The 27,879-nt window shown below is 49.9% G+C and overlaps 1 protein-coding gene across 1 annotated transcript; it reads left to right on the plus strand.

The window, feature by feature from the left end:
• On the plus strand, positions 1–27,879 carry LOC147104625 (solute carrier family 2, facilitated glucose transporter member 11-like). The gene is made up of 12 exons (XM_085962043.1): positions 1–95; positions 4,884–4,982; positions 6,619–6,779; positions 8,699–8,823; positions 11,636–11,765; positions 13,333–13,481; positions 14,290–14,477; positions 18,335–18,445; positions 20,315–20,416; positions 20,692–20,767; positions 21,645–21,772; positions 24,573–27,879. The coding sequence occupies exons 1-12, from the start codon at positions 81–83 to the stop codon at positions 24,795–24,797; spliced, it is 1,509 nt and encodes a 502-aa protein (XP_085818169.1). The 5' UTR covers positions 1–80; the 3' UTR covers positions 24,798–27,879.

Here is a 27,879-nt window from a genome sequence, read left to right on the forward strand (position 1 = left end):
CGCTTCCACCCAGAGACAGCCAAACCCAACGGGAATGACAGAAGACAGGGAGTTCCTATTGAACACATCGAAACGACACCATGCTGAAGAAACTGGTACGTTCTATCCATGGATTCTTCCTGATTATTACTTTACCTGTGCATTCCTGTCCTTTGCAGAATACCTAACAGCATGGCTCTCTTCTACCCATTGGTTTTGCTGACACAGATGCATTTGGGTGGTGCAAAGAGCCGGAATAAGTTGGCTTGAAATTGGAATTGTCACTCAGAATCCACCAAGGAAGGCTGCTGTGTGAAATGGAGATGTCGCACTGGTGCAGTAAGGGCTGTCATTCTGAGGCTAAGGCGCACTGATGGCACAATTAAGGGAGCTTTGCTCTGGATCTAACCCGTGCTGTACCTGCCCTGGAAGTGTTTGATGGGACAGTGTTGAGGGAGCTTTACTCTGTATCTAACCCGTGCTGTACCTGCCCTGGGAGTGTTTGATGGGACAGTGTAGAGGGAGCTTTACTCTGTATCTAACCCATGCTGTCCCTGCCCTGGGAGTGTTTGACGGGACAGTGTAGAGGGAGCTTTACTCTGTATCTAACCCGTGCTGTACCTGCCCTGGGAGTGTTTGATGGGACAGTGTAGAGGGAGCTTTACTCTGTATCTAACCCCGTGCTGTACCTGCCCTGGGAGTGTTTGATGGGACAGTGTAGAGGAAGCTTTACTCTGAATCTAACCCGTGCTGTACCTGCCCTAGGAGTGTTTGATGGGACAGTGTAGAGGGAGCTTTACTCTGTATCTAACCCCGTGCTGTACCTGCCCTGGGAGTGTTTGATGGGACAGTGTAGAGGGAGCTTTACTCTGAATCTAACCCCGTGCTGTACCTGCCCTGGGAGTGTTTGATGGGGCAGTGTAGAGGGAGCTTTACTCTGTATCTAACCCGTGCTGTTCCTGCCCTGTGAGTGTTTGATGGGGCAGTGTAGAGGGAGCTTTACTCTGAATCTAACCCGTGCTGTACCTGCCCTGGGAGTGTTTGATGGGGCAGTGTAGAGGGAGCTTTACTCTGTATCTAACCCGTGCTGTTCCTGCCCTGTGAGTGTTTGATGGGGCAGTGTAGAGGCAGCGTCACTCTGGATCTAACCCATGTTGTACCTGCCCTGGGAGTGTCTGATGGGGCAGTGTAGAGGGAGCTTTACTCTGTATCTAACCCGTGCTGTTCCTGCCCTGTGAGTGTTTGATGGGACAGTGTAGAGGGTGCTTTACTCTGTATCTAACCCGTGCTGTTCCTGCCCTGTGAGTGTTTGATGGGGCAGTGTAGAGGGAGCTTTACTCTGTATCTAACCCCGTGCTGTACCTGCCCTGGGAGTGTTTGATGGGACAGTGTAGAGGGTGCTCTACTCTGAATCTAACCCGTGCTGTACCTGCCCTGGGAGTGTTTGATGGGGCAGTGTAGAGGCAGCGTCACTCTGGATCTAACCCATGCTGTACCTGCCCTGTGAGTGTTTGATGGGGCAGTGTAGAGGGAGCTTTACTCTGAATCTAACCCGTGCTGTACCTGCCCTGGGAGTGTTTGATGGGGCAGTGTAGAGGGAGCTTTACTCTGTATCTAACCCGTGCTGTTCCTGCCCTGTGAGTGTTTGATGGGGCAGTGTAGAGGCAGCGTCACTCTGGATCTAACCCATGTTGTACCTGACCCATGAGTGTTTGATGGGACAGTGTAGAGGGAGCTTTACTCTGAATCTAACCCGTGCTGTACCTGCCCTGGGAGTGTTTGATGGGGCAGTGTAGAGGGAGCTTTACTCTGTATCTAACCCGTGCTGTTCTTGCCCTGTGAGTGTTTGATGGGGCAGTGTAGAGGGAGCTTTACTCTGTATCTAACCCGTGCTGTTCTTGCCCTGTGAGTGTTTGATGGGGCAGTGTAGAGGCAGCGTCACTCTGGATCTAACCCATGCTGTACCTGCCCTGTGAGTGTTTGATGGGGCAGTGTAGAGGGAGCTTTACTCTGTATCTAACCCATGCTGTACCTGCCCTGGCAGTGTTTGATGGGACAGTGTAGAGGGAGCTTTGCTCTGTATCTAACCCGTGCTGTTCCTGCCCTGAGAGTGTTTGATGGGACAGTGTAGAGGGAGCTTTACTCTGTATCTAACCCGTGCTGTACCAGCCCCTGCAGTGTTTGATGGGACAGTGTAGAGGGAGCTTTACTCTGTATCTAACCCGTGCTGTACCAGCCCCTGCAGTGTTTGATGGGACAGTGTAGAGGGAGCTTTACTCTGTATCTAACCCATGCTGTACCAGCCCCTGCAGTGTTTGATGGGCCTGCGTAGAGGGAGCTTTACTCTGTATCTAACCCGTGCTGTACCAGCCCCTGCAGTGTTTGATGGGGCAGTGTAGAGGGAGCTTTACTCTGTATCTAACCCGTGCTGTTCCTGCCCTGAGAGTGTTTGATGGGGCAGTGTAGAGGGAGCTTTACTCTGTATCTAACCCGTGCTGTACCAGCCCCTGCAGTGTTTGATGGGCCTGCGTAGAGGGAGCTTTACTCTGTATCTATCCTGTGCTGTACTTGCACTGAGAATGTTTGATGGGAGAGTTTAGAATGAGCTTTACTCTGTATCGAACTCAGGTTGTATCTGCCTTGGGAGTATTTGATAGGGGAGTTTAGAGTAAGCTTTATTCTGTATCTAACCCATGCTGCACATGGCCTGGGAGTGTTGGATGGGACAATAATCATTGCTCAAACACATTTCATAAAGAACCCTTACAACTGGCAGAGAAAGACACCGGTATCCCATTGGTGTGGGCTGGATTCAAGCACAGATCCCAGAGGTGAATGGACAGTGTTGAAACAACTGTACCAACCAGTGCCCATTACTGTTCTGAGTGCATGTTGTAATGGTGGGTTCACACTGTCTAAGCTCGTCTGAGCTCCTTCCTATTAACTTATCAACTTTGGAGAAAAATGCTCGAAAAATGTTGCGGGTTGCTTCAACATATCACCAATATCTTCTAGTGCAGAAAAGGAGGCACTGGAGCACTTGTGAGGAAGGTTTAGTCCTGAAATATTGGCTGAGATAGCAGGTGTGAGCTGGATTTACTTTCTCCGAAAGTACTTGAGACAAGAACGATCATCTCCTCACTGAGACTTGATATCAGTAATATTCTGCTGGTGACTGCAGACTGTCCAAATCCCAGTGATAGGATTGGCGCATGGTGAATATCTGTCCTACTTAGAGAGGGCGTTCACTTACACCGAAGCAGTCCATGGTTTACAATCAGAACGTCACTGTTTCCTCTCACACTTGTGAGCACTGCGATGCCTCTGGGTGGCAGTGTGGCTCAGTTGGAACAACCATTGCCGTTTCACTTCAATAGTCATTCAGGTGAAGTGCTTTGAGTCATTTCGACGACAGGATACGGTGCTTTATAAATGTGAATATTTTTGGAAATGGGGATGTAACACAGTAATAGATGGCCACGGTGAACATCAGCTGTGACTGGTAACAGTCACAGATTGCAAACCCCATTCAAACACAAAGTTGTGCTTATTTTACAGTGACGTATGGCAAAACAAACCAATGTGTGTGGTTGCCATTGTTAAATAAGTGACGTTTATTTGAGCTTTTGTTGCTGGGAACATAGAAGCAGGAGGAGGCCATTCATCTCCTCGAACCTGTTTCGCAATTCAATGAGATTAGGGCTGATCTGTATCTCGCCTTGGTTCTGTAACCCTTAATACCCTAACCTAACAAAAATCTATCAATACCAAAGCAAAATACTGGGGATGCTGGAAATCTGAAATAAAAACAGAAAATGCTGGAAATACTCAGCAGGTCAGGCAGCATCCCTGAAGAGAGAAACAGAGTTAACGTTTCAGGTCGATGACCCTTCATCAGAACTGGAAAAAGTTAGAGATGTAACAGATTTTAAGCAAGTGCGGGGGCAGGAAAAGGGAGGAGGGGAGGAAAGAACAAAAGGGAAGGTCTGTGATAGGATGGAAGGCTGGAGAGATTAAAGACAAAAGGGATGATGGTGCGAGGCAAAAGGAGATGGTAATGGGACAAGTTAAGAAACAAAAGATGGCTCTAGATGAAGTGTAAATGGCACTGGCAGAATCATCAACAGTTGCCATGTGAGAGAAAAAATAGGGGCCGAGGTTATCGTCTAAAATGATTGAACTCGATGTTGAGTCCAGAAGGCTATAAAGTGCCTAATCGAAAGATGAAAAATCTATCAATCTCCGTTTTGAAATTTTCAATTGACCCCAAGCCTCAACAGCTTTTTGGGGGAGTGAGTTCCAGGTTTACACCAGCCTTTATGTGAAGAGTGCTTCCTGACATCACCCCTGAGCAGCCTCGCTCTAATTTTAAGGTTATGCCCCCCGGTCCTGGACTCCCCCAACAGGGAAATAGTTTTGATCTATCTAGTCTATGAAATCATTTAATCATCTTAAACACCTCAACTGGATCACCCCTTTAATCTTCTATATTCAAGGGAATACAAGCCTAGTCTATGCAACCTGTCCTCAATTGAACCTTTTTAGCCCTGGTGAATCTGCGCTGCACCCCCTCCAAGGCCAATATATCCTCCCTGAGGTGCGGTGCCCTGGACTGAATGCAGTGTCCAATGGGGTCTAACCAGAGCTCTGTACAGCTGTAAGATAACTTTCACCCCCTTGTATTCCAGCCCTTCTGTAGTTCCCTGCTTCTCGCCATTTAGAAAATACTCTGATCTGTCTTTCTTGGGCCCAAAGTGCTCTTTCCCACCTCGCACTTTTCCACATTGAACTTCACCTGCCGCAGTTTTGCCCACTCACTTGTTCTGTGGTATCTTTGAGTGGCTCTTCTCACCAGTGTGAAGAGTTTAAACTGTGATCCCTGTCTCCCTTTGTTCACACTGCAGCTCCAGGGACGGATGCTTCTCCCATTGATCCTCGTGACCGGGATTGGAGGTGGCTTCCAATATGGATTCAACATGTCTTCCATCAACTCGCCTTCAATGGTAAGCAGCTCCCATTTGTAGTGAAAGGGGTTTAGCGGATCATTTACATGTAATCCCGGCAAGAGGCCCGAGGTAACGACCGCTTTGACAGAGTTTGGGGACTGGATGGTGCAGTGGGTAAGGCACCGACCTTTTCCCCCGGGGTTCGAGGGAGCAAACCTGCCCAGATTGATGGGATGAAAATCCCCCACGGCAGGCTGAAAGTGCCCTGACATGAAACGAGTCATGGAATCCTGCAGCCTAGAACGAGGCCATTCGGCCCATTCTGCCTGTGCTGGCTTCTTGAAAGAGCTCTCCAACGAGCCCCCCTCCCCTGTTCTTCCCCCGTATATCTGCAAATGTTGTTCTTTTCAAGTATTTGTCCAATCCTCTTTTGAAAGTTACTATTGAATCTGCTTCCACCGCCCTTTCAGGCCGTCCATTCCAGATCACCATAACTTGCTGAGTAAAAGAAACTTCTCCTCATCTCCCCTCTGGTTCTTTTGCCAATTACCTTAAATCTGTGTCCTCTGGTTACCGGCTCTCCTCCCAGTGGAAACAGTTTCCGGGGCAGTCTGAGCTGAGTTTCTCGTGGGTTCACAATACTAAACCTACAAATGCTGTGGCCATCGCGGAGCTGAGAGTTTCACTCACCGAGCGGTTGCGAGTTGGTCGGTGTGGGGGGGAAAGCGGTCTTCTGAAGCTCGGGATGAGGCGTCACAAGGAGCTGAATAGGAGACTCCACACAGGGACAGAGGGAGGGAAAAATCAGAAAGCAAGGAGCAAAAGGCATTTTCCGATTTTTTTTTTTACAACATTTTTTTTAGTTATGTTTGTCCCAGGATACAGAAGTTCATTGGTAAAGCGAAACTCCAGGCAAGTGGCCTGCTAAGCTCCTTCGTTGGGTACATGACGCGTGTCGTAAGACACTAATTGACTTACCAAAAAGAACCTGGTCAGCAATAAGAACGAGATTTTATATTCAAGAGAGAACTTTATATAGCACCTTTCACGACCACAGGACGTCCCAAAGCATTTTACAGCAAATGAAGTGCTTTTTTGAAGTGCAATCACTGTTGTGATGTAAGAAACACAGCAGACAGTTGGCGCACAGCAGGATCCCACACACAGCAATGAGATAACGATCAGATAATCTGTTTTAGTGATGTTGGTTGAGGGATAAATATTGGCCAGGACACCAGAGAGAGCTATCCTGCTCTTCTTCGAAATAGTGGCCGTGGGATCTTTTACGTCCGCCTGAGAGGGCAGACCGGGGCCTCAGTTTATCATCTCATCCAAAAGACGGATATAGGTGTGATGAGGTGGTAATTTCCCATTCACTTGCTAGTTGTGAGGAGTCTCGCCCTTCACGCCTGCCCTTGATTTTCCAACAATCTCCGCCATTGGACAAGATTTCCTGCCACTGGCAAGTATGTGGGAAATTTGGGCAAATCCGAGGCTGCGCCAATCCATGCTCATCTTGTAGACATTCCTGACTCTGCAGTGACTACACTTCATTGGCTGCAAAGGGCTTTTGGTAGATCCTAAGGTCATGAAAGATGCTATATAAATGCAAATCTTTTTTTCTTTCTATTATTTTATACACTGAATTTCATGTTGCTAATCCAGAGTGTTTATTTGCACAACTGTAATGCAGTTTATTAAGGGATTCATTGCTGAAACGTGGATCAAGCGCTTTGGCACAGTGCTGGACGAAACTACCGTCAAACTCCTCTGGTACCTGATCGTCTCGATTTATCCGATCGGAGGACTGCTTGGAGCCCTGAATGCTGGGCATCTCTCAGTAAAGTATGGGAGGTAAGGATCACCGGGAATCTGGTCACTGAAAATAATGCACAAGGTGTAAATGTCTTTTCCGTGGATTCCAGTCTTTTTGTCTCGGGTCTAGAGATATTTACCACCCTTGAGGCAGACCGGAGGTGAGGCAGACTGGCACACAGGGACTTGCTCAGTACTGTGGGTGGCTTATCTGTAAGCTGAGGTGATTTGTCCACCAGCCGAGGCAACACGTCCACAGGCTGAGGTCGCTTGCCTGTAGGACTGTGCCACTGCCTGGGGTCTCACGCCAACAGCCTAGGGGTAACTTGTCAGCTAATTTGCCCTCCCTCTCGATGAGGAAAAGAATTATCAATAGACTGGCCACCACCCCTAGATTGGCCACAACCCCTAGACTAACCATCGCCCCTAGACTGACCACCATCCCTAGACTGGCCACAACCCCTAGACTGGCCACCGCCCCTAGACTGGCCACCACCCCTAGACTGGCCACCGCCCCTAGACTGGCCACCACCCCTAAACTGGCCACCACCCCCTAGACTGGCCACCGCCCCTAGACTGGCCACAGCCCCTAGACTGGCCACCACCCCTAGACTAGCCACCGCCCACAGACTGGCCACCGCCCCTAGACTGGCCACCACCCCTAGACTAACCAGCACCCCTAGACTGGCCACCGCCCCTAGACTGGCCACCACCCCTGGACTGACCACCACCCCTAGACTAGCCAGCGCCCCTAGACTAGCCAGCGCCCCTAGACTGGCCACCGCCCCTAGACTGGCCACCGCCCCTAGACTGGCCACCGCCCACAGACTGGCCACCACCCACAGACTGGCCACCGCCCCTAGACTGGCCACCGCCCACAGACTGGCCACCGCCCCGAGACTGGCCACCGCCCTGAGACTGGCCACCGCCCCTAGACTGGCCACTGCCCCTAGACTGGCCACCACCCCTAGACTGGCCACCGCCCCTAGACTGGCCACAACCCCTAGACTGGCCAGATCCCCTAGACTGGCCACCACCCCTAGACTGGCCACCGCCCCTAGACTGGCCACCGCCCCTAGACTGGCCACTGCCCCTAGACTGGCCACCACCCACAGACTGGCCACCACCCCTAGACTGGCCACCACCCCCTAGACTGGCCACCGTCCCTAGACTGGCCACCGCCCACAGACTGGCCACCGCCCACAGACTGGCCACCGCCCCTAGACTGGCCACCGCCCCTAGACTGGCCACCACCCACAGACTGGCCACCGCCCACAGACTGGCCACCGCCCCTAGACTGGCCACCGCCCCTAGACTGGCCACTGCCCCTAGACTGGCCACCACCCACAGACTGGCCACCACCCCTAGACTGGCCACCACCCCCTAGACTGGCCACCGTCCCTAGACTGGCCACCGCCCACAGACTGGCCACCGCCCACAGACTGGCCACCGCCCCTAGACTGGCCACCGCCCCTAGACTGGCCACCGCCCACAGACTGGCCACCGCCCACAGACTGGCCACCGCCCTTAGACTGGCCACCACCCACAGACTGTCCACCGCCCCTAGACTGGCCACAACCCCTAGATTGGCCACCGCCCTTAGACTGGCCATCGCCCACAGACTGGCCACCGCCCACAGACTGGTCACCGCCCTTAGACTGGCCACCACCCACAGACTGTCCACCGCCCCTAGACTGGTCACAACCCCTAGACTGGCCACAACCCCTAGATTGGCCACCACCCACAGATTGGCCACCGCCCCTAGACTGGCCACCGCCCCTAGACTGGCCACCACCCACAGACTGGCCACCACCCACAGACTGGCCACCGCCCCTAGACTGGCCACCACCCACAGACTGGCCACCACCCCTAGACTCGTCCACACCAGTAATCTGCAGAGGAATATCTGACTTTACTGAATTGCTCCCCCTAATGAAACCAATGGTTTTGTGTTCCAGGAAGAAAACTCTGCTGTTCAACAACATTGTGGCCATCATAGCAGCAATAATAATGATGTTCAGCAAGATAGCACAGTCCTTCGAGATGATCCTGGTGGGGAGGTTCCTGTACGGAGTCAATGCAGGTAACAGCAGAATTGTTGCCTCCTTCTTTGGTTGTTTTTCAAGATTTGCCGTAATATTTTTGACAGCTGTAATTCGACTGTTTAGTCTGATGTGGTGTGGTGATTCCTGGCCCACTCGGGGTCTGGCGGGGAGGGCAGGAGCAGTTGAGGAGGAGGGGGAGAGGCAGACAAGCCAACAAAACACCTTAAAAAGGAATACAGCTCTTGAGAGAAATAATGTACACCCTCTGGGACTATAGACAGGGACTGTGGGACATCTGAATGATGTGCTAGTCCATTTGACCAGAGGATTTCCTGACCCCGCAAGTGTTTTCAATATACTAAGTTGACTAAGAAGATGTGAGACTGAGCCTTGTTTTAACTAAGTGATGGAATGGGTTTGACAAAGCACTGGGCCTCTGACTGTATGCTTGATTATCAAGCTGCTTCAGTGCTGAGATTCTGGGCAAAGTTGGGTTCCTGGACCAGGCCACTGTTTCAATCATGCTGGCTTGCTGCTTCACACGTGCACTGTCCAAGGTGCTGAACTGCAACATCATCAACTTGTTTACAGGCAAATTTCTCTCTCACTGTACTGTTGGGTGTGTTATTGATGGGTGTACTGTTGGGAGTGTTATTGATGGGTTTACTGTTGGGTGTGTTATTGATGGGTGTACTGTTGGGTGTGTTATTGATGGGTGTACTGTTGGGAGTGTTATTGATGGGTGTACTGTTGGGTATGTTATTGATGGGTGTACTGTTGGGAGTGTTATTGATGGGTGTACTGTTGGGAGTGTTATTGATGGGTGTACTGTTGGGTGTGTTATTGATGGGTGTACTGTTGGGAGTGTTATTGATGGGTGTACTGTTGGGTGTGTTATTGATGGGTGTACTGTTGGGTGTGTTATTGATGGGTGTACTGTTGGGAGTGTTATTGATGGGTGTACTGTTGGGTGTGTTATTGATGGGTGTACTGTTGGGTGTGTTATTGATGGGTGTACTGTTGGGTGTGTTATTGATGGGTGTACTGTTGGGTGTGTTATTGATGGGTGTACTGTTGGGAGTGTTATTGATGGGTGTACTGTTGGGAGTGTTATTGATGGGTGTACTGTTGGGTGTGTTATTGATGGGTATACTGTTGGGAGTGTTATTGATGGGTGTACTGTTGGGTGTGTTATTGATGAGTGTACTGTTGGGAGTGTTATTGATGGGTGTACTGTTGGGTGTGTTAATGATGAGTGTACTGTTGGGAGTGTTATTGATGGGTGTACTGTTGGGAGTGTTATTGATGGGTGTACTGTTGGGTGTGTTATTGATGGGTATACTGTTGGGAGTGTTATTGATGGGTGTACTGTTGGGTGTGTTATTGATGAGTGTACTGTTGGGAGTGTTATTGATGGGTGTACTGTTGGGTGTGTTAATGATGAGTGTACTGTTGGGAGTGTTATTGATGGGTGTACTGTTGGGTGTGTTATTGATGAGTGTACTGTTGGGAGTGTTATTGATGGGTGTACTGTTGGGTGTGTTATTGATGGGTGTACTGTTGGGTGTGTTATTGATGGGTGGACTGTTGGGTGTGTTATTGATGAGTGTACTGTTGGGAGTGTTATTGATGGGTGTACTGTTGGGAGTGTTATTGATGGGTGTACTGTTGGGTGTGTTATTGATGAGTGTACTGTTGGGAGTGTTATTGATGGGTGTACTGTTGGGTGTGTTATTGATGGGTGTACTGTTGGGAGTGTTATTGATGGGTGTACTGTTGGGTGTGTTATTGATGGGTGTACTGTTGGGTGTGTTATTGATGGGTGTACTGTTGGGAGTGTTATTGATGGGTGTACTGTTGGGTGTGTTATTGATGGGTGTACTGTTGGGTGTGTTATTGATGGGTGTACTGTTGGGAGTGTTATTGATGGGTGTACTGTTGGGTGTGTTATTGATGAGTGTACTGTTGGGAGTGTTATTGATGAGTGTACTGTTGGGAGTGTTATTGATGGGTGTACTGTTGGGTGTGTTATTGATGGGTGTACTGTTGGGTGTGTTATTGATGGGTGTACTGTTGGGTGTGTTATTGATGGGTGTACTGTTGGGTGTGTTATTGATGAGTGTACTGTTGGGAGTGTTATTGATGAGTGTACTGTTGGGAGTGTTATTGATGGGTGTACTGTTGGGTGTGTTATTGATGGGTGTACTGTTGGGTGTGTTATTGATGGGTGTACTGTTGGGTGTGTTATTGATGGGTGTACTGTTGGGAGTGTTATTGATGGGTGTACTGTTGGGTGTGTTATTGATGGGTGTACTGTTGGGTGTGTTATTGATGGGTGTACTGTTGGGTGTGTTATTGATGGGTGTACTGTTGGGAGTGTTATTGATGGGTGTACTGTTGGGAGTGTTATTGATGGGTGTACTGTTGGGTGTGTTATTGATGAGTGTACTGTTGGGAGTGTTATTGATGGGTGTACTGTTGGGTGTGTTATTGATGGGTATACTGTTGGGAGTGTTATTGATGGGTGTACTGTTGGGTGTGTTATTGATGAGTGTACTGTTGGGAGTGTTATTGATGGGTGTACTGTTGGGTGTGTTATTGATGAGTGTACTGTTGGGAGTGTTATTGATGGGTGTACTGTTGGGTGTGTTATTGATGGGTGTACTGTTGGGTGTGTTATTGATGGGTGTACTGTTGGGAGTGTTATTGATGGGTGTACTGTTGGGTGTGTTATTGATGGGTGTACTGTTGGGTGTGTTATTGATGGGTGTACTGTTGGGAGTGTTATTGATGGGTGTACTGTTGGGTGTGTTTTTATCAGCTCAGATTTTGTTGTTGTGTTATTTGAAGGTATCGGCCTCAACGTTCACAGTATGTACCTTGGGGAAAGTGCACCGAAGGAACTGCGAGGTCTTGTGTCTCTGACCCGGGCAATGTTTGTTGCCTTTGGTAAATTCATAGGACAAGTGGTTGGACTCAGGTAAAACTCTCAATATTTGTACAGACAAATCTCACCCAGTACTCAGCTCATGCTTCCTGCCAAGGGACAACCAATGGTTTCAGTTGTCCCTTGGTTCAGCTAAAATAAACCTTTCCAAAAATTTGTTCTTTGGAAGTGGATGACACCTGATGGAATTAAGAGTCAACCATTTAATGTGGGCGTGCCCCCCAGTCTCTCCCCATGCCCCCCAGTCTCTCCCCGTGTGCCCCCCAGTCTCTCCCCGTGTGCCCCCCCAGTCTCTCCCCGTGTGCCCCCCCAGTCTCTCCCCGTGTGCCCCCCAGTCTCTCCCCGTGTGCCCCCCAGTCTCTCCCCGTGCCCCCAGTCTCTCCCCCTGCCCCCAGTCTCTCCCCCTGCCCCCAGTCTCTCCCCGTGCCCCCAGTCTCTCCCCCTGCCCCCAGTCTCTCCCCATGCCCCCAGTCTCTCCCCGTGCCCCCAGTCTCTCCCCGTGCCCCCAGTCTCTCCCCGTGTGCCCCCAGTCTCTCCCCGTGCCCCCAGTCTCTCCCCGTGCCCCCGTCTCTCCCCATGTGCCCCCCCAAGTCTCCCCGTGCCCCCCAGTCTCTCCCCGTGTGCCCCCCCCCAGTCTCCCCGTGCTCCCAAAAAAACCACAACCCCTCTGAGGGTGGATGCATTATTACTGACAAATCCTTGATACAAACAACAACAATTTGCATTTATATAGCACCTTTAGTGTAGTAAAATGTACAAAGATGCTTCACAGGAATGTACACAGACAAAAATTGACATCGAGCCAAAGAAGGAGACGTTAGAACAGATGACCAAAAGCTTGGTCAAAGAGGAGCATCTTAAAGGAGGGGAGAGAGGTAGAGAGGCGGAGAGGTTTAGGGAGGGAATTCCAGAGTTTGGTGCTCAGACAGTTTAAGGCACGGCCATCAATGGAGGGGTGAAGGTAGTCGGGGATGCATGAGAGGCCAAAAATTATACTGAGCACTGCCCCTAACCCCAACATCATGAGTGCCCCTCCCTGCCCCGTTACTATGAGGCTCTTCCCCTGCCCCTGACACTGAGTGACCCTCCCCTTAGCTTCAAAACTACTGGTTAGTTCCAACCCTGCTGATTGCTAATTGGGAATCTGGATGCAGCTAATTACATTTCTGATTAGAAAATTAAAAATGAATAATCGACACTGGGCATGTGACCTCAATACTCATTCGCACAGTGAATGTGTGTGAACTTCAACATTTTGGTACATTTGCTTGTAAAATGGTAGGATGAAAAGCAGAGTGTGTGAGTGCCTTTTTGATCATTGTGAGTGCTTTACTTCTTCAATTACTGATTGGTGGTAGATATTTGCTAAATAAATACATGTATATATAAATATACGGGTGAAGTACATTTACCTGTATTGTGTGTAAGGCATTTTCTACTAAAATTAGTGCATGTGGCTAAATACTGACGCGGTAGCCACGCCTGTCAGCCATTCCTATTGGATGACACCGCTATAGACTACATGAGCGCGTGTGTTGATGTGAATACTCACAGTGTCGCTTTCTAACACCGCTCTCTCTCCCTCTTTGTCTTTCCTCAGGGAGATTTTAGGCACCGAGGCGGCCTGGCCGTTGCTGCTGGCCTTCAGTGGCCTGCCTGCCCTCATTCAGCTTGTCTTGCTGCCCTGGTTCCCAGAGAGCCCCAGATACCTGCTGATCGACAGGGGCAATAAGGAGCTGTGTGTGGACGGTGAGTGGAGGCGGGATGGTGGGGGTGGGCCGTGTTTTACATGGGCTGGATTTATTCAAAACGTTTTTGGCAAAATAGTCAATAGTCCCAGTGGCAGGTTGGGTGTTGGTGCTATGATTAGATTATTGAACACATTCCGTGACCCCGAAACATGCACACAGGGTCAAACAGTGAAACCTAAGACAGGGTTGGTCCAGTCTGAACCAGGCCATTTCCCCTCTTTTAGAAAAACCGTGAATGGTTGTGTAGCGCTGCACTATCATTGCCCCTCCTGTTTCCGTGAAAATCCAGCGCTATTTTGAGGAGCTAAGACGTTTCACAGGAGCGTTATCAGACAACATTTGACACTGAGCCACATGAGCTATTAGGACAGGTGACCAAAAGCTTGGTCAAACAGGTAGGTTTTAAGGAGCATCTTAAAGGAGGAGATAGAGGTAGAGAGGCGGAGAGGTTTAGGGAGGGAATTCCAGAGCTGAGGACCCTGGCAGCTGAAGGCACGGCCACCAATGGTGGAGCGATTAAAATCGGGGATGCAGAAGAGGCCAGAGTTGGAGGAGCGCAGATATCTTGGAGGGTTGTAGGGCTGGAGGAGGCCATGGAGGGATTTGAACATCAGGGTGAGAATTTTAAAATCGAGGACTGGGTTAACAATTGGAACAGCTGAGATCAGACAGACCGGAATGAATCAGCCCCTCGATTTCCTTTTCCTGGGTTGGATTTATAAACTAAGGTCTGTAAGGAGATGCCAGACTCCCAGTGAAGCCCCTCTCCCCCAAATAACTGTCTGTGTTTGTTTCTCGCCCCACAGCACTCCGGAGACTCTGGGGTCAGGGAGACTTTTACGAAGAGGTTCAGGACATGGAGGCTGAACAGGCTGCGACAATGGGGGAACGTGCGAAGACCGCCCTGGAGCTGTTCCGAGACCGCTCGGTACGCTGGCAGCTCATTACCAACATCATGCTGACAGTCGCCATGCAGTTGTGTGGCATCAATGCGGTGAGTAGAGGTGGCATTTAATCGTCAGGTGGCATTGAACTCAGTATAGGAGACAGAATGAGAGACACAGACTGAGACTGACATACAGGCAGAAAGAGACCGGACAAGAGATAAGTATAGACAGAAAAAGAAAAAGAGAGAGACTGAAACAGAGAGAAGGATGCACACACCCCTCACACACACAAACCCCTCACACACACAAACCCCTCACACACACACCTCACTCACACAAACCCCTCACACACACAAACCCCTCACACACACAAACCCCTCACACACACACACACCCCTCACACACACAAACCCCTCACACACACAAACCCCTCACACACACAAACCCCTCACACACACAAACCCCTCACACACACAAACCCCTCACACACACAAACCCCTCTCTCTCTCTCTCACTCACTCACACACACACCTCTCACTCACTCACTCACTCCTCTCACTCACACACTCACACACACAAACCCCTCACACACACAAACCCCTCTCTCTCTCTCTCACTCACTCACACACACCTCTCACTCACTCACTCACACACACCTCTCTCTCTCACTCACACACCTCTCACTCACTCACACACCTCTCACTCACTCACTCACTCACTCACACCTCTCACTCACTCACACCTCTCTCTCACTCACTCACACCTCTCTCTCACTCACTCACTCCTCTCTCTCTCTCACTCACTCACACACACCTCTCTCTCACTCACTCACTCACTCCTCTCTCTCTCTCACTCACTCACACACACCTCTCTCTCACTCACTCACTCACACCTCTCTCTCACTCACTCACTCACTCCTCTCTCTCTCTCACTCACTCACACACACCTCTCTCTCACTCACTCACACACACCTCTCTCTCACTCACTCACTCACACCTCTCTCTCACTCACTCACTCACTCACTCCTCTCTCTCTCTCACTCACTCACACACACCTCTCTCTCACTCACTCACTCACACCTCTCTCTCACTCACTCACTCACTCACTCACTCACACCTCTCTCACTCACTCACACACACCTCTCTCTCACTCACTCACTCACTCACACCTCTCACTCACTCACTCACACCTCTCACTCACTCACTCACTCACACATCTCTCTCTCTCTCTCACTCACTCACTCACTCACACCTCTCACTCACTCACTCACACACACCTCTCTCTCACTCACTCACACACCTCTCACTCACTCACTCACACCTCTCACTCACTCACTCACTCACACCTCTCTCTCACTCACTCACACACCTCTCACTCACTCACTCACACCTCTCACTCACTCACTCACACACACCTCTCTCTCTCTCTCTCTCACTCACTCACACCTCTCACTCACTCACTCACACACACCTCTCTCTCTCTCACTCACTCACACCTCTCACTCACTCACTCACACCTCTCTCTCACTCACTCACACACACCTCTCTCTCTCTCTCTCACTCACTCACTCACACCTCTCACTCACTCACTCACACCTCTCTCTCACTCACTCACACACACCTCTCTCTCTCTCTCTCTCACTCACTCACTCACTCACACCTCTCACTCACTCACTCACACACACCTCTCTCTCACTCACTCACACACCTCTCACTCACTCACTCACACCTCTCACTCACTCACTCACACACACCTCTCTCTCTCTCTCTCACTCACACACACCTCTCTCACTCACTCACTCACACCTCTCACTCACTCACTCACACACACCTCTCTCTCACTCACTCACACACCTCTCACTCACTCACTCACACCTCTCACTCACTCACTCACACACACCTCTCTCTCACTCACTCACACACCTCTCACTCACTCACTCACACACACCTCTCTCTCTCTCTCACTCACACACACCTCTCTCACTCACTCACTCACACCTCTCTCTCACTCACTCACTCACACCTCTCTCTCACTCACTCACTCACACCTCTCACTCACTCACTCACACACACCTCTCTCTCTCTCTCTCTCACTCACTCACACCTCTCACTCACTCACTCACACCTCTCACTCACTCACTCACACACACCTCTCTCTCTCTCTCTCTCTCTCTCTCACTCACACCTCTCACTCACTCACTCACACACACCTCTCTCTCACTCACTCACACACCTCTCACTCACTCACTCACACCTCTCACTCACTCACTCACACACACCTCTCTCTCTCTCTCACTCACTCACTCACTCACACCTCTCTCTCACTCACTCACACACACCTCTCTCTCTCTCACTCACTCACTCACACACACCTCTCACTCACTCACTCACTCACACCTCTCTCTCACTCACTCACACACACCTCTCTCTCTCTCTCACTCACTCACTCACACCTCTCACTCACTCACTCACACACACCTCTCTCTCACACTCACTCACACACACCTCTCACTCACTCACTCACTCACACACACCTCTCTCTCTCTCTCACTCACTCACACCTCTCTCTCACTCACTCACTCACACCTCTCTCTCTCTCTCACTCACTCACACACCTCTCTCTCTCTCACTCACTCACACACCTCTCTCTCTCTCTCTCTCACTCACTCACTCACACCTCTCTCTCTCTCTCACTCACACACACCTCTCTCTCACTCACTCACTCACACACACCTCTCACTCACTCACTCACTCACACACACCTCTCACTCACTCACTCACTCACACACACCTCTCTCTCACACACTCACTCACTCACACCTCTCTCTCTCTCTCACTCACTCACACCTCTCTCTCACTCACTCACTCACACCTCTCTCTCTCTCTCACTCACTCACACGCCTCTCTCTCTCTCACTCACTCACACACCTCTCTCTCTCTCACTCACTCACTCACACCTCTCTCTCTCTCTCACTCACTCACACACCTCTCTCTCTCTCACTCACTCACACACACCTCTCTCTCACACACTCACTCACTCACACCTCTCTCTCTCTCTCACTCACTCACACCTCTCTCTCACTCACTCACTCACACCTCTCTCTCTCTCTCACTCACTCACTCACACCTCTCTCTCTCTCTCACTCACTCACACACCTCTCTCTCTCTCTCACTCACTCACTCACACCTCTCTCTCACTCACTCACTCACACACCTCTCTCACTCACTCACTCACACCTCTCTCTCACTCACTCACTCACACCTCTCTCTCACTCACTCACTCACACACCTCTCACTCACTCACACACACACCTCTCTCACACACTCACTCACACACACCTCTCTCTCACTCACTCACACACCTCTCTCACTCACTCACTCACACACCTCTCACTCACTCACTCACTCACACCTCTCTCTCACTCACTCACTCACACACCTCTCACCCACTCACTCACTCACACCTCTCTCTCACTCACTCACTCACACACCTCTCACTCACTCACTCACACACACCTCTCTCTCACTCACTCACACACCTCTCACTCACTCACTCACTCACACCTCTCACTCACTCACTCACTCACACCTCTCACTCACTCACTCACTCACACCTCTCTCTCACTCACTCACTCACACACCTCTCACTCACTCACTCACACACACACCTCTCTCACACACTCACTCACTCACACACTCCTCACACACACACACCCCTCCCTCCCTCTCTCTCTCTCTCTCTCACTCACTCACACACTCACACACTCGCTCGCAGAGACACACAGTGAGAGATAGAGAGCTGATAGATAGGCAGAGACAGTGACGGGAGAGATGACCGAGTGACAGAGGGAAAAGCACAAGCAGAGAATGAGAGTCAGAGAGATGACTAAGGCACACTGAATGTGTGCTGTCACTGTGAAATAAAGATCTCAACACTAAGGTTTACTTGATTTCCTGTTCCCTAGATTTATTTCTACTCTTCCGAAGTGTTCCAGGAAGCCGGAATTCCTGACTGGACGATACCGTATGTGGTGCTAGGAGCAGGTGCAACGCTCCTGCTCACATCAATGATTTGTGTAAGTGCCTGTCAGATGAGGAAGTGATGTGGAGAGGGGACGGGATTCGCACGGTCTGGGCTGAATTTCGCCGGCGCTCAGGGCGGGTTTGGAGGCGGCTCCGCTGTCAAAATCACAAAGATTGCCAGCGGGCCGGTGTCCCGCTCGGAACCCGCCTCCTTGTGAGTTTCCCTAGTGCAGACCCGGCACTGAGCGGCGGGTCAGGCAATGCTGATAGTTAGCAGGGTAGTTAAAGCAATTGAATCACCATTTTCCCAAGTATCCCTCGAGGTTCCCATCGCTCGGGGATCACGCCAGGTAAGTATGTCGGGTTCGGAACAACCCTCCATTTCTTTCATTAGGTCACAGCTGCAAACTGGTATAAAAGCTACCATTTTATAGCTGGTCACTTTCCAATCACAAGCTTCAGCCTTCAGTATTTGGAACCCACTTTTGAGCTTTTGAAGTGTTTAGAGTAATCTCTCCATCCACTGTCACCTCCTTGGAGCAACCTCTCTCACCATTGACAGATTACTTCTGTCATCTCAACCTCAGCTGCCATCTATTCCATCAGCATCGGTGCCCTTGAAAAAAATCTCACCTTGGTCATCAGAATCCCAACACAATCAGCCCCAACACCAGCATCGCCGGGCACATCAGCAGCACCAACAGCCACACCAGCCTTCTCTGCAATCAACCGACGCTGCACTGGACCCAGAGCATCATCACCCATGCACATTGCTGCCCAGGATGCCAGCGATGGCCTCACCATGTCCAGATTAGCTTTACTTAACACTGTACACCCTGGCTGCCACATGATGCACCAGGTTGGTACCACCCCACACCAGCACCATACAGCATCCCTACAATGTCCAAGTCATTCCTTTCACACTCATCACCATTGCAGGGGAGGGGGGTGGAGGCACGGGGGTTATGTCTCACCATTCACTGCAACTCACGAATACACTTTCAAAGGTGCACACAAATCTGTCCAAGAACGCAAAGTGTTGAAAATAAAGATTTCAATGATTGACAGCACATTACCAGAAACTTCACATGAACATTGGCTAAACTACCCAAGTGCCTACCAATGTGTGTTGTTAGTTGGTATGCTTGCAGTAGGATGAGGGTGAGTGTGAGGGGTGGTTAGTGAGATGGGGCAGTGATAATGTGGATAGAGAGGGATGGGTGGAGGAGTACGGTAAGTTGGTGTGAGTAAGGATATGCAGGAGTAGGGTAGAGAAGGCAGAGTGGTGGGGATGTGATGAGAGGCACAGCAGGATGAGGTTGAGTGTGGCTTTGCAGCAACGTGTCGTGATCTACTGAGATGATTGAAAGGCTTGCGCCACTGCAGCCTGGTCCTCCTGACCACATACCTGCTTGTGTCCTCCTGTGCAATGTGTAACCAGGCTGTGTTGGTCTCCTTGGGAGGTCTCTTCCGCCCCTTGGTAGGGACGAGAACCTCCCTGTGTGCTGTGACTCCCTCCATAAGCATATGGAGGGAGTTATGCGAGAGCCTGGGTGCAGCCATGCACCTTTGTGCAGTGCGTGTCAGTGTTTGCAGCACCTCAATGCTGTAGAACACTGACAGCACAACTGTCAAAATTAATTTGGGCATGGCCCCTTTAAGGAAACCTGCTGATGACGCGTCATCAAATGACGTCACCAGACCCGCTTCCTTTTAATTGTCTGGGAACCTCGCTGGGCGGGGCTCAACCAGCCCAATCAGGGGAAAGTCATGTTGGAGGCCGGGGGTGAGACAGATGCGGGGTCGAGACCCGCCACTGATGTCGCCCACCATGGACCCGCCGAGGTTGGAAAAATCCAGCCCTCTGTTCGAGCGGCTCACTTTATTAATGTTGCTGAAGTTCTTTTGTTGTTTTTGGACAGGGATTCTTCATCGAGCGGGATGGGAGAAAGGCCTTGCTGTGGAAAGGGTACAGCCTGATGACTCTGTGGGCAGCGCTCCTGTCTATTACCCTGCCTTTGCAGGTGAGTGTTACTGTATCTGGGATCTAATCGAGGGGGCGGGGGTGGTATTATATAAAGAATAACAGGTACCCTGGAGTGAGCAATAGTAGGGTTCGCTGGGGTTTATAGTCTGGCTGTTGTCTCTGTCACTATGACTGACACACTGACAGGTGCCGTGCATACTTGTGGCACTTTTACTGAGAGCTGATCACAAACCTGGGGATTACTAGATATTTCTGTGTTCTGATATCCCCGGTGTGTAATGTTTGATTCTCTATCAACCTCTTGTTTTCCAGGATCAGTTCACTTGGATGCCATACTGCAGCATTTGCCTCATCTTCGCTTATATCTTCAGCTATGGAATTGGTCCTGGTGAGTTCACATTTATTCACTGACAAACTGGAGGGGCAGAGGCCCACCATGGGGGGGGGGGAGGGGCAGAGGCCCACCATGGGGGGGGGGGGCAGAGACCCCACGGTGGGGGGAGAGGGGCAGAGGCCCCACGGCGGGGGGAGAGGGGCAGAGGCCCCACGGCGGGGGGAGAGGGGCAGAGGCCCCACGGCGGGGGGAGAGGGGCAGAGGCCCCACGGCGGGGGGAGAGGGGCAGAGGCCCAACGGCGGGGGGAGAGGGGCAGAGGCCCCATGGCGGGGGGTGAGGGGCAGAGGCCCCACGGCGGGGGGAGAGGGGCAGAGGCCCCACGGCGGGGGGTGAGGGGCAGAGGCCCCACGGCGGGGGGTGAGGGGCAGAGGCCCCACGGCGGGGGGAGAGGGGCAGAGGCCCACCACAGCAGGTGGGGAGAAGGGAGGGGCAGAGGCCCCACGGGGGGGGGGGAGAGGGGCAGAGGCCCCATGGGGGGGGGAGAGGGGCAGAGGCCCCATGGGGGGGGGGGGGAGAGGGGCAGAGGCCCCACGGCGGTGGGTGAGGGGAGGGGCAGAGGCCCCACAGGGGGGGGTGGGGGGAGAGGGGCAGAGGCCCCATGGTGGGGGGGGAGAGGGGCAGAGGCCCCACGGGGGGGGGGGGAGGGGGGGGAGAGGGGCAGAGGCCCCACGGCGGGGGGTGAGGGGAGGGACAGAGGCCCCACGGGGGGGGGGGGAGAGGGGCAGAGGCCCACCACAGCAGGTGAGGGGCGGGGGAGAGCGGTGTCCCACCACGGCAGGGGGGTCTAGCCCCCGGGGTTATTCACTGAGTTGGCTGCTCTGTGTACCAGGACTGTCTGCGGTGACGCTGAGAATGTGTTTGATTTTCCAGCGGGCGTGACTGCGATCATCCCCTTCGAAATCTTCACTCAGTCGTACCGACCTGTTGCGTTTGTGATAAACGGCTCCTTCCAGTGGCTGGGCCTTGTCCTTCTGGGAATGATCTTCCCATTTATTGTGGTAAGTAAGATCACAAACAAATCTTAGAACTGGGAGACTCCTCAGTATAACAATCGCTTGGAAAACTGTGAATAGGTTTCAATGCCTGGTATCTAGGAACATAAGGACAGGAGTAGAGCATTCAGCGCATCAAGCCTGTTCCGTTATTCAATTAGATCATGGATGATCTGCAACTTAACTCCTCCTACCAGTTTTGGTTCTATATCCTTTAATACCCTTGCCTAACAAAAATCTATCTAAAAAGCACAGAAACAGGCCATTCGGCCCAACTGGTCCATACTGGTGTTTATGCTCCACATGAGCTTCATCCCACCCTTCTTCACCTAACCCTATTAACATATCCTCCTATTCCTCTCTCCTGCCTCTGTTTATCTAGTTTCCCCTTAAATGCATCGATGCTATTCACCTCAACCACTCCTTGTGGTAGCGAGTTCCACATTCCCACCACTCTCTGGGTGAAGAAGTTTCTCCTGATTTCCCTATTGGATTTATTAGTGACTATCTTCTATTTATGGCCCATAGTTCTGGTCTCCCCCACAAGTGGAAACATCTTCTCTACGTCTACCTTATCGAACCCTTTCATAATCTTAAAGACCTCCATCAGGTCACCCCTCAGTCTTCTCTTTTCTACAGAAAAGAGCCTCTGCCTGTTCAATTTATCCTGCTGGGTATAAACCTCTCAGTTCTGGGATCATCCTCGTAAATCTTTTTTGCACCATCTCCAGTGTCTCTATATCCTTTTTATAATATGGAGATCAGATCTGTTCACAGTACTCCAAGTGTGGTCTAACCAAGATTCTATGCAAGTTTAACATAACTTCTCTGTTATTCAATTCTATCTCCCTATAAATGAATCCAGTGCTTTCTTTGCTTTTTTATGCCCTTATGTTGCAACTTTTACTGATCTGTGTACCCCCAAACCCTCTGCTCCTCTACCCCATTTAGACACTTATTTTACAAGGATTATGTGGCCTCCTTATTCTTCCTACAAAAATGTATCACCGCACATTTATCTATATTGAAGTTCATTTGCCAATTATGTGCCCATTCTTCAAGTTTATTAATATCTTCCTGTCTTTTGTCACAGTCCTCCTTTGGACTACACCTCCCACTTTGGTGTCACGGCAAATTTTGAAATTGTACTTCTGAGTCCCGAGTCCAAGTCATTTATGTAAATGGTGAAGAGCAGTGGTTCCAGCACCGATCCTTGTGGAACATCACTTCCACCTTTTGCCAGGCAGAGTAAATTCCTTTAACCCCCTACTCTCTGTTTTCTATTTTGTAGCCAGCTTGCTGTACATTCTGCTACTTGTTCCCTGACTCCACGTGCTCTGACCGTAGTTATGTCTCCTCCGCAGTACCTTATCAAAGACCTTTTGAAAATCCAAATATATTACATTTACTGCATTACCCTCGTCTACCCTTTCTATTACTTCTTCAAAGAATTCAATAAGGTTGGTCAAGCAGGACCTTCCCTTTTGAAATCTGTGCTGACTACACGTTATTATATTTTAATTTTCTAGTTGTTTTTCTATTACATCTTTGAGTAAAGATTCCATTATCTTTCCTACCACCAATGTTAAGCTAATTGTTCCCTGACTTGATAAACTTGTTCTATCTCCCTTTATAAATCTAAGAATAACATTAGCTGTCCGCCAGACCTCTGGCACTATTCCCTTTTCTAATGAATTTTTATATATATGTAATAGTGCCGCTGCTATCTCTTCCCTAACTTCTCTTAATCTGTGCGGATGCAATCCATCTGGACCAGGGGTTTTATCCTCTCTAAGTTTTATTAATTTATCAATTATCTCCCCCCTTTCTATCTTAAATATCTTGAGATCTTTTTTGATCTCCTCTTCTAATGTCATGTCCACCGTGTCTGTCGATCTCAGTCTTAAAGTTTCAATTGCCCCAGTATCCACAGCTTTTGTGCTTCCTCACATCTCCCCTGAGCAGCCTGGCTCTAATCTGAAGGTTCTGCCCCTCTTGTTCTGGACCCTCCCACCAGAGGAAATAGTTTCTCTCCATCTACCCGATCAAATCCTTTAATCACCTTAAACACCTCAATTAGTTCACCCCTTAATCTTCTGTACTCAAGGGAATACAAGCCTAGTCTATGCAACTTGTCCTCATAATTTAACCCTTTTAGCCCTGGTACCTTGGGGGCAATTACATCAATGGGAGGAAGAATTCATGGTGTGAAGTTTTGGATGATATTAAAAAAACTGAGGAAAAAAGAAACACAGAAAATGACCAAAAGGATAGAAATAGCAAAGAATCTGGATTTTTAATGGTCCTCACTGCTTTTGTTAACTCAACTTGGCTCCGTGGGTAGCACTCTCGCCTCCGAGTCAGAAGGTTGTGGCTCAAGTCCCACTCCAAAGACTTGAGCACAAAATCCAGGCTGACACTTCAGTGCAGTGCTGAGAGAGTGCTGCACTGTCGGAGGTGCCGTCTTTTGGATGAGATGTTAAAAACCAAGGCCTCGTCTGCCCTCTCAGGTGGGTGTAAAGGATCCCATGGCACGATTCAAGGATTCGGGAGATCTCCCAGTGCCCTGGCCAACATTCATCCTTTAACCAGCATAAATTGTCATTATCAGCTGCATTTCAAAGTAATTCATTTGTATCTGAATTGCTTTGAGGTGTTTCTGAGAGATGTGATGAGGTGCTGTTTAGATAGAAGTCTTTTTATTTAAATAAAAATAAGCAAAGTAACTGAGTTGACCAAAGCTGGGGGTGAGTTTGTGTGTTTAACCTGAGACTCTTTAGTTACCCTCCCTTTCTTTCTCTTCCAGGAGGGATTGGGCCCATTCTGCTTCCTGATATTCCTGGGCGACTGCCTGATCATCGCGGTGTTTGTCTTCGTTATTCTGCCGGAAACAAAAGGAAAAACCGTTCTGGAAATCACCGAAGAGTTTCGGAAAATAAACCGGAAAAGGATGGGAGGTAGCTCTGTGGCAGTTCGCAGTAAAGCCCCACAGCACGTTCCGGAGATCTTTGTCATTGTTACCAGACTGTAACCGGTTAAAGAGATAAAAGTAGTGTCGGATCCGGTCCGGAGAGGGGGTGGTGGGGAGATAAAGCGTCACCGCCTTGCGCACTCTGACCTCGGCACCTTTTGCAGACTGCATTTCCAATCAGTCAGTGAACAGCTGTCTCCGTGGGAACCCTCTCTACAACTGGAAGCGAATAAGAGGCAGGCACAGAGGCTCTGAGCGATGGATTTGTTATATTTTTGAACAGTTTCGAAGAGTTAGCCCAAAGCGACTTGAGGCTTTAAGTGGTTTTACTGCTCTTGCCCCTCGCCGGATAATGCTAGTGGGTTCGATTCTCTCTGTACCTTATTCTCAGTGCAATTGTCGGTGTGTCTTGCTAACCTGAAATTGTAGGGATCTACCGTTAAAACAGTACATAGGAAGAAAGAAGGAAAGTGCCTTTCATGACCACCGGACGTCCCAAAGCACTTTACAGCCAATGAAGTACTTTTGAAGTGTAATCACTGTTGTAATGTAGGAAATGCAGCAGCCAGTTTGCACACAGCAAGCTCCCACAAACAGCAATGTGATAATGACCAGTCATCTGTTTTTAGGTGTTGGTTGAAAGATAAATATTGGCCAAGACACCAGGGAGAACTCCCCTGCTCTTCTTCGGAATAGTGGGGCCTCGGTTTAATGTCTCATCAGAAAGACGGCACCTCCGACATTGCAGCACTCCCTCAGTACTGCACGGAAGTGTCAGCTTAGATTTTGTGTTCAAGTCTCTGGAGTGGGACTTGAATCTACGACCAGAGGCGAGAGTGCTGCCCACTGAGCCACGGCTGACAGGAAGATGACACGAAAGTGTCAGCCCCTTGACTCTGGGCACAGCATCGCTGTTACACGGACTTAGTGGCCGAACAGCATTGGGTCAGCATGTTTAAAGTTTGAAAGCCCCCAGGGTGTCCACTGAAGCGCCTGTAATATTTCGCTGATTTTAATTGGGTTTTGTGGCATGGTTTGAAAATTTGAATTCACTTCAAAAAGAAAAGGTATCAGTAAAAGTGACCATGAAGCAGTCGGATTGTCATAAAAAATCAACTGTTCGCGAATATCCTTCAGCGAAGGAAACCTGCTGTCTGGCCTATATGTGACTCCAGTCCCACACCAACGTTGTTGACTCTTAACTGCCCTCTGAAGTAGCCCAGTAAGCCAATCAGTCCTATCAAAACCACTAGATCCAGTGTGCTCCTCGGCACTATTTGCACTGGGCACTGTACAGACATTGGTTGAGAACAACAGGGGGCTTTGACTTGTCTTGTTAGCAGGCCGCCTGTTACGCCTGTTACACCTGCCACTGCTTCCCCCATCTTCACTACAACACATATCTTCAGATTTTGACTGTGTGAGATGGTGTTAAACGGGTGAGAGTCAATCGGCAGCCCGTGATACATCACTCCTGGTTTTTATTTCCATTGACTTCAATTGCACAAAGTCAAAACCTACCCCCAGGAGTGAAAATGAGGGGAGCAACACAATTTTCAGAACTGCAGGAATATCTGAACAGGGGACACCGCAGAATCCAAACTGGGACTCGCTGCTTTCTGGTTTACTTCTAATTTATTTGGTGATCATTTTATTTTGATCGGAGGGTGGTGCTCGTTCACTGAGACGGGAAGTGTTCCTTTTAGTTCCTTGGGCTTCCTCCCCGCCCCCCCCCCACACACACCCTATTCACTTTAGTGCTGTTTGGAGAAGCGGGCAGCTACAGTGCAGTGTCTTTATGCAACTGTGCTTTGTGACGTGTTTATTATCCGGGCGGGACAGTGCATTTGAGCAAAAGAGTTGACGTAATAACACTCACTACGCACTTCGTTTGAGCATAAAGCAAGGCTTTAATCAACTTGTTTCAGAACATGGACATCTAGTTGTATTTCACTAGCTCCTTGTCTTACAAAATGTCCCTGGCAAGCTGGGGCCAATGCCCGAGTATTTATACTCCTTGGACGGCGCCACCAGCTGGCCGTCCAGTGTTATTTCATAAGTAGTTTCTTGATGATGAGATTTATAACAAGAGTCACCTTAGATTTGAATCTTAAGTTAACGATTGACGTCAAAGGGCCAATTCCCCATCACGTGCTTGGTGCCGAGTGGTGTGCGTGGGGAGCGCTGGTTGGGAAATGGCGGGTATGATTAGGGAAAAGGCCCCAGTGACTAGAGTGAGACTTCTCTTAATGAAAACGGGAGAATGCCAGTCTTGTTACAAACCCCGAAGGCGCCATGTCTGAGAATCTCATCTTGTTAGCAGGCCGCAAGTTATATACGCTATCTTCACTCCAACGCCGCGATCTTCACACTTGCATTACACTAGCAACAAACCTCTGTTCCTGTCACTTCACCTCAGATGTTATGCTGAGATGATAAATCGTGGTGCCAAGGAAGCCCCGCTCAACTCACTGCTGCTCTTCATTATCTCAACCAGGTTGAGCTCTCCCCTTAACAGGATTGGTCTTCGTTGATAGAGCACATGCAGGTACATGTGACATCCCTCAAAATCTTAACGTAACTCGTTTACATTGAAGGTGAAGGAATCCCCACGACTCCTTCATGGGAGTCTAACGTAAAGAGTTTACATCGGCAGCGCACAGGGAAGCCCATGTGACTTCCTTCTGAAGAGCTCACCTCCATTTTAGTTAATTTAATACGTGAGCACCTGGAAGATGCTTGCTGAACTCTGAACTCAACAGGGTAGCCTCGACAGGAACCTAAACCTCTTATTTATCGTGGAGCCCTCTCTCTATCTTGCCTGGCATTTTAAAGTCTATTTATTTGACCCTGAATAACAGACTGATGCAGACGCCTGTTCGGGAGCCAGAGGCCTCTGCTGGGATCCTCTCCACAGCAACACGGCCAAGACCAGGCGCTCGGTGTATGTGGAGTTCCAGCGTTCCCAGCACACTGTGCCACATCCTAGTGCATCCGCTCGGCTCTCGATGGGCTCTGATTCACCTTCTGCATTCATTGTTTACTGTTTGTTACTTAGCGTTTAGCATTATTAATTAAAATGGCAAAACTATGACTTTTATCTATTGTGAAAATGTATCTAAAAATAAACGGACTTTTTTAA

This window comes from Somniosus microcephalus, chromosome 19, assembly GCF_052327205.1.
Source record: "Somniosus microcephalus isolate GS21.2 chromosome 19, FLI_Smic_1.0, whole genome shotgun sequence".
Lineage (NCBI taxonomy): Eukaryota > Metazoa > Chordata > Chondrichthyes > Squaliformes > Somniosidae > Somniosus > Somniosus microcephalus.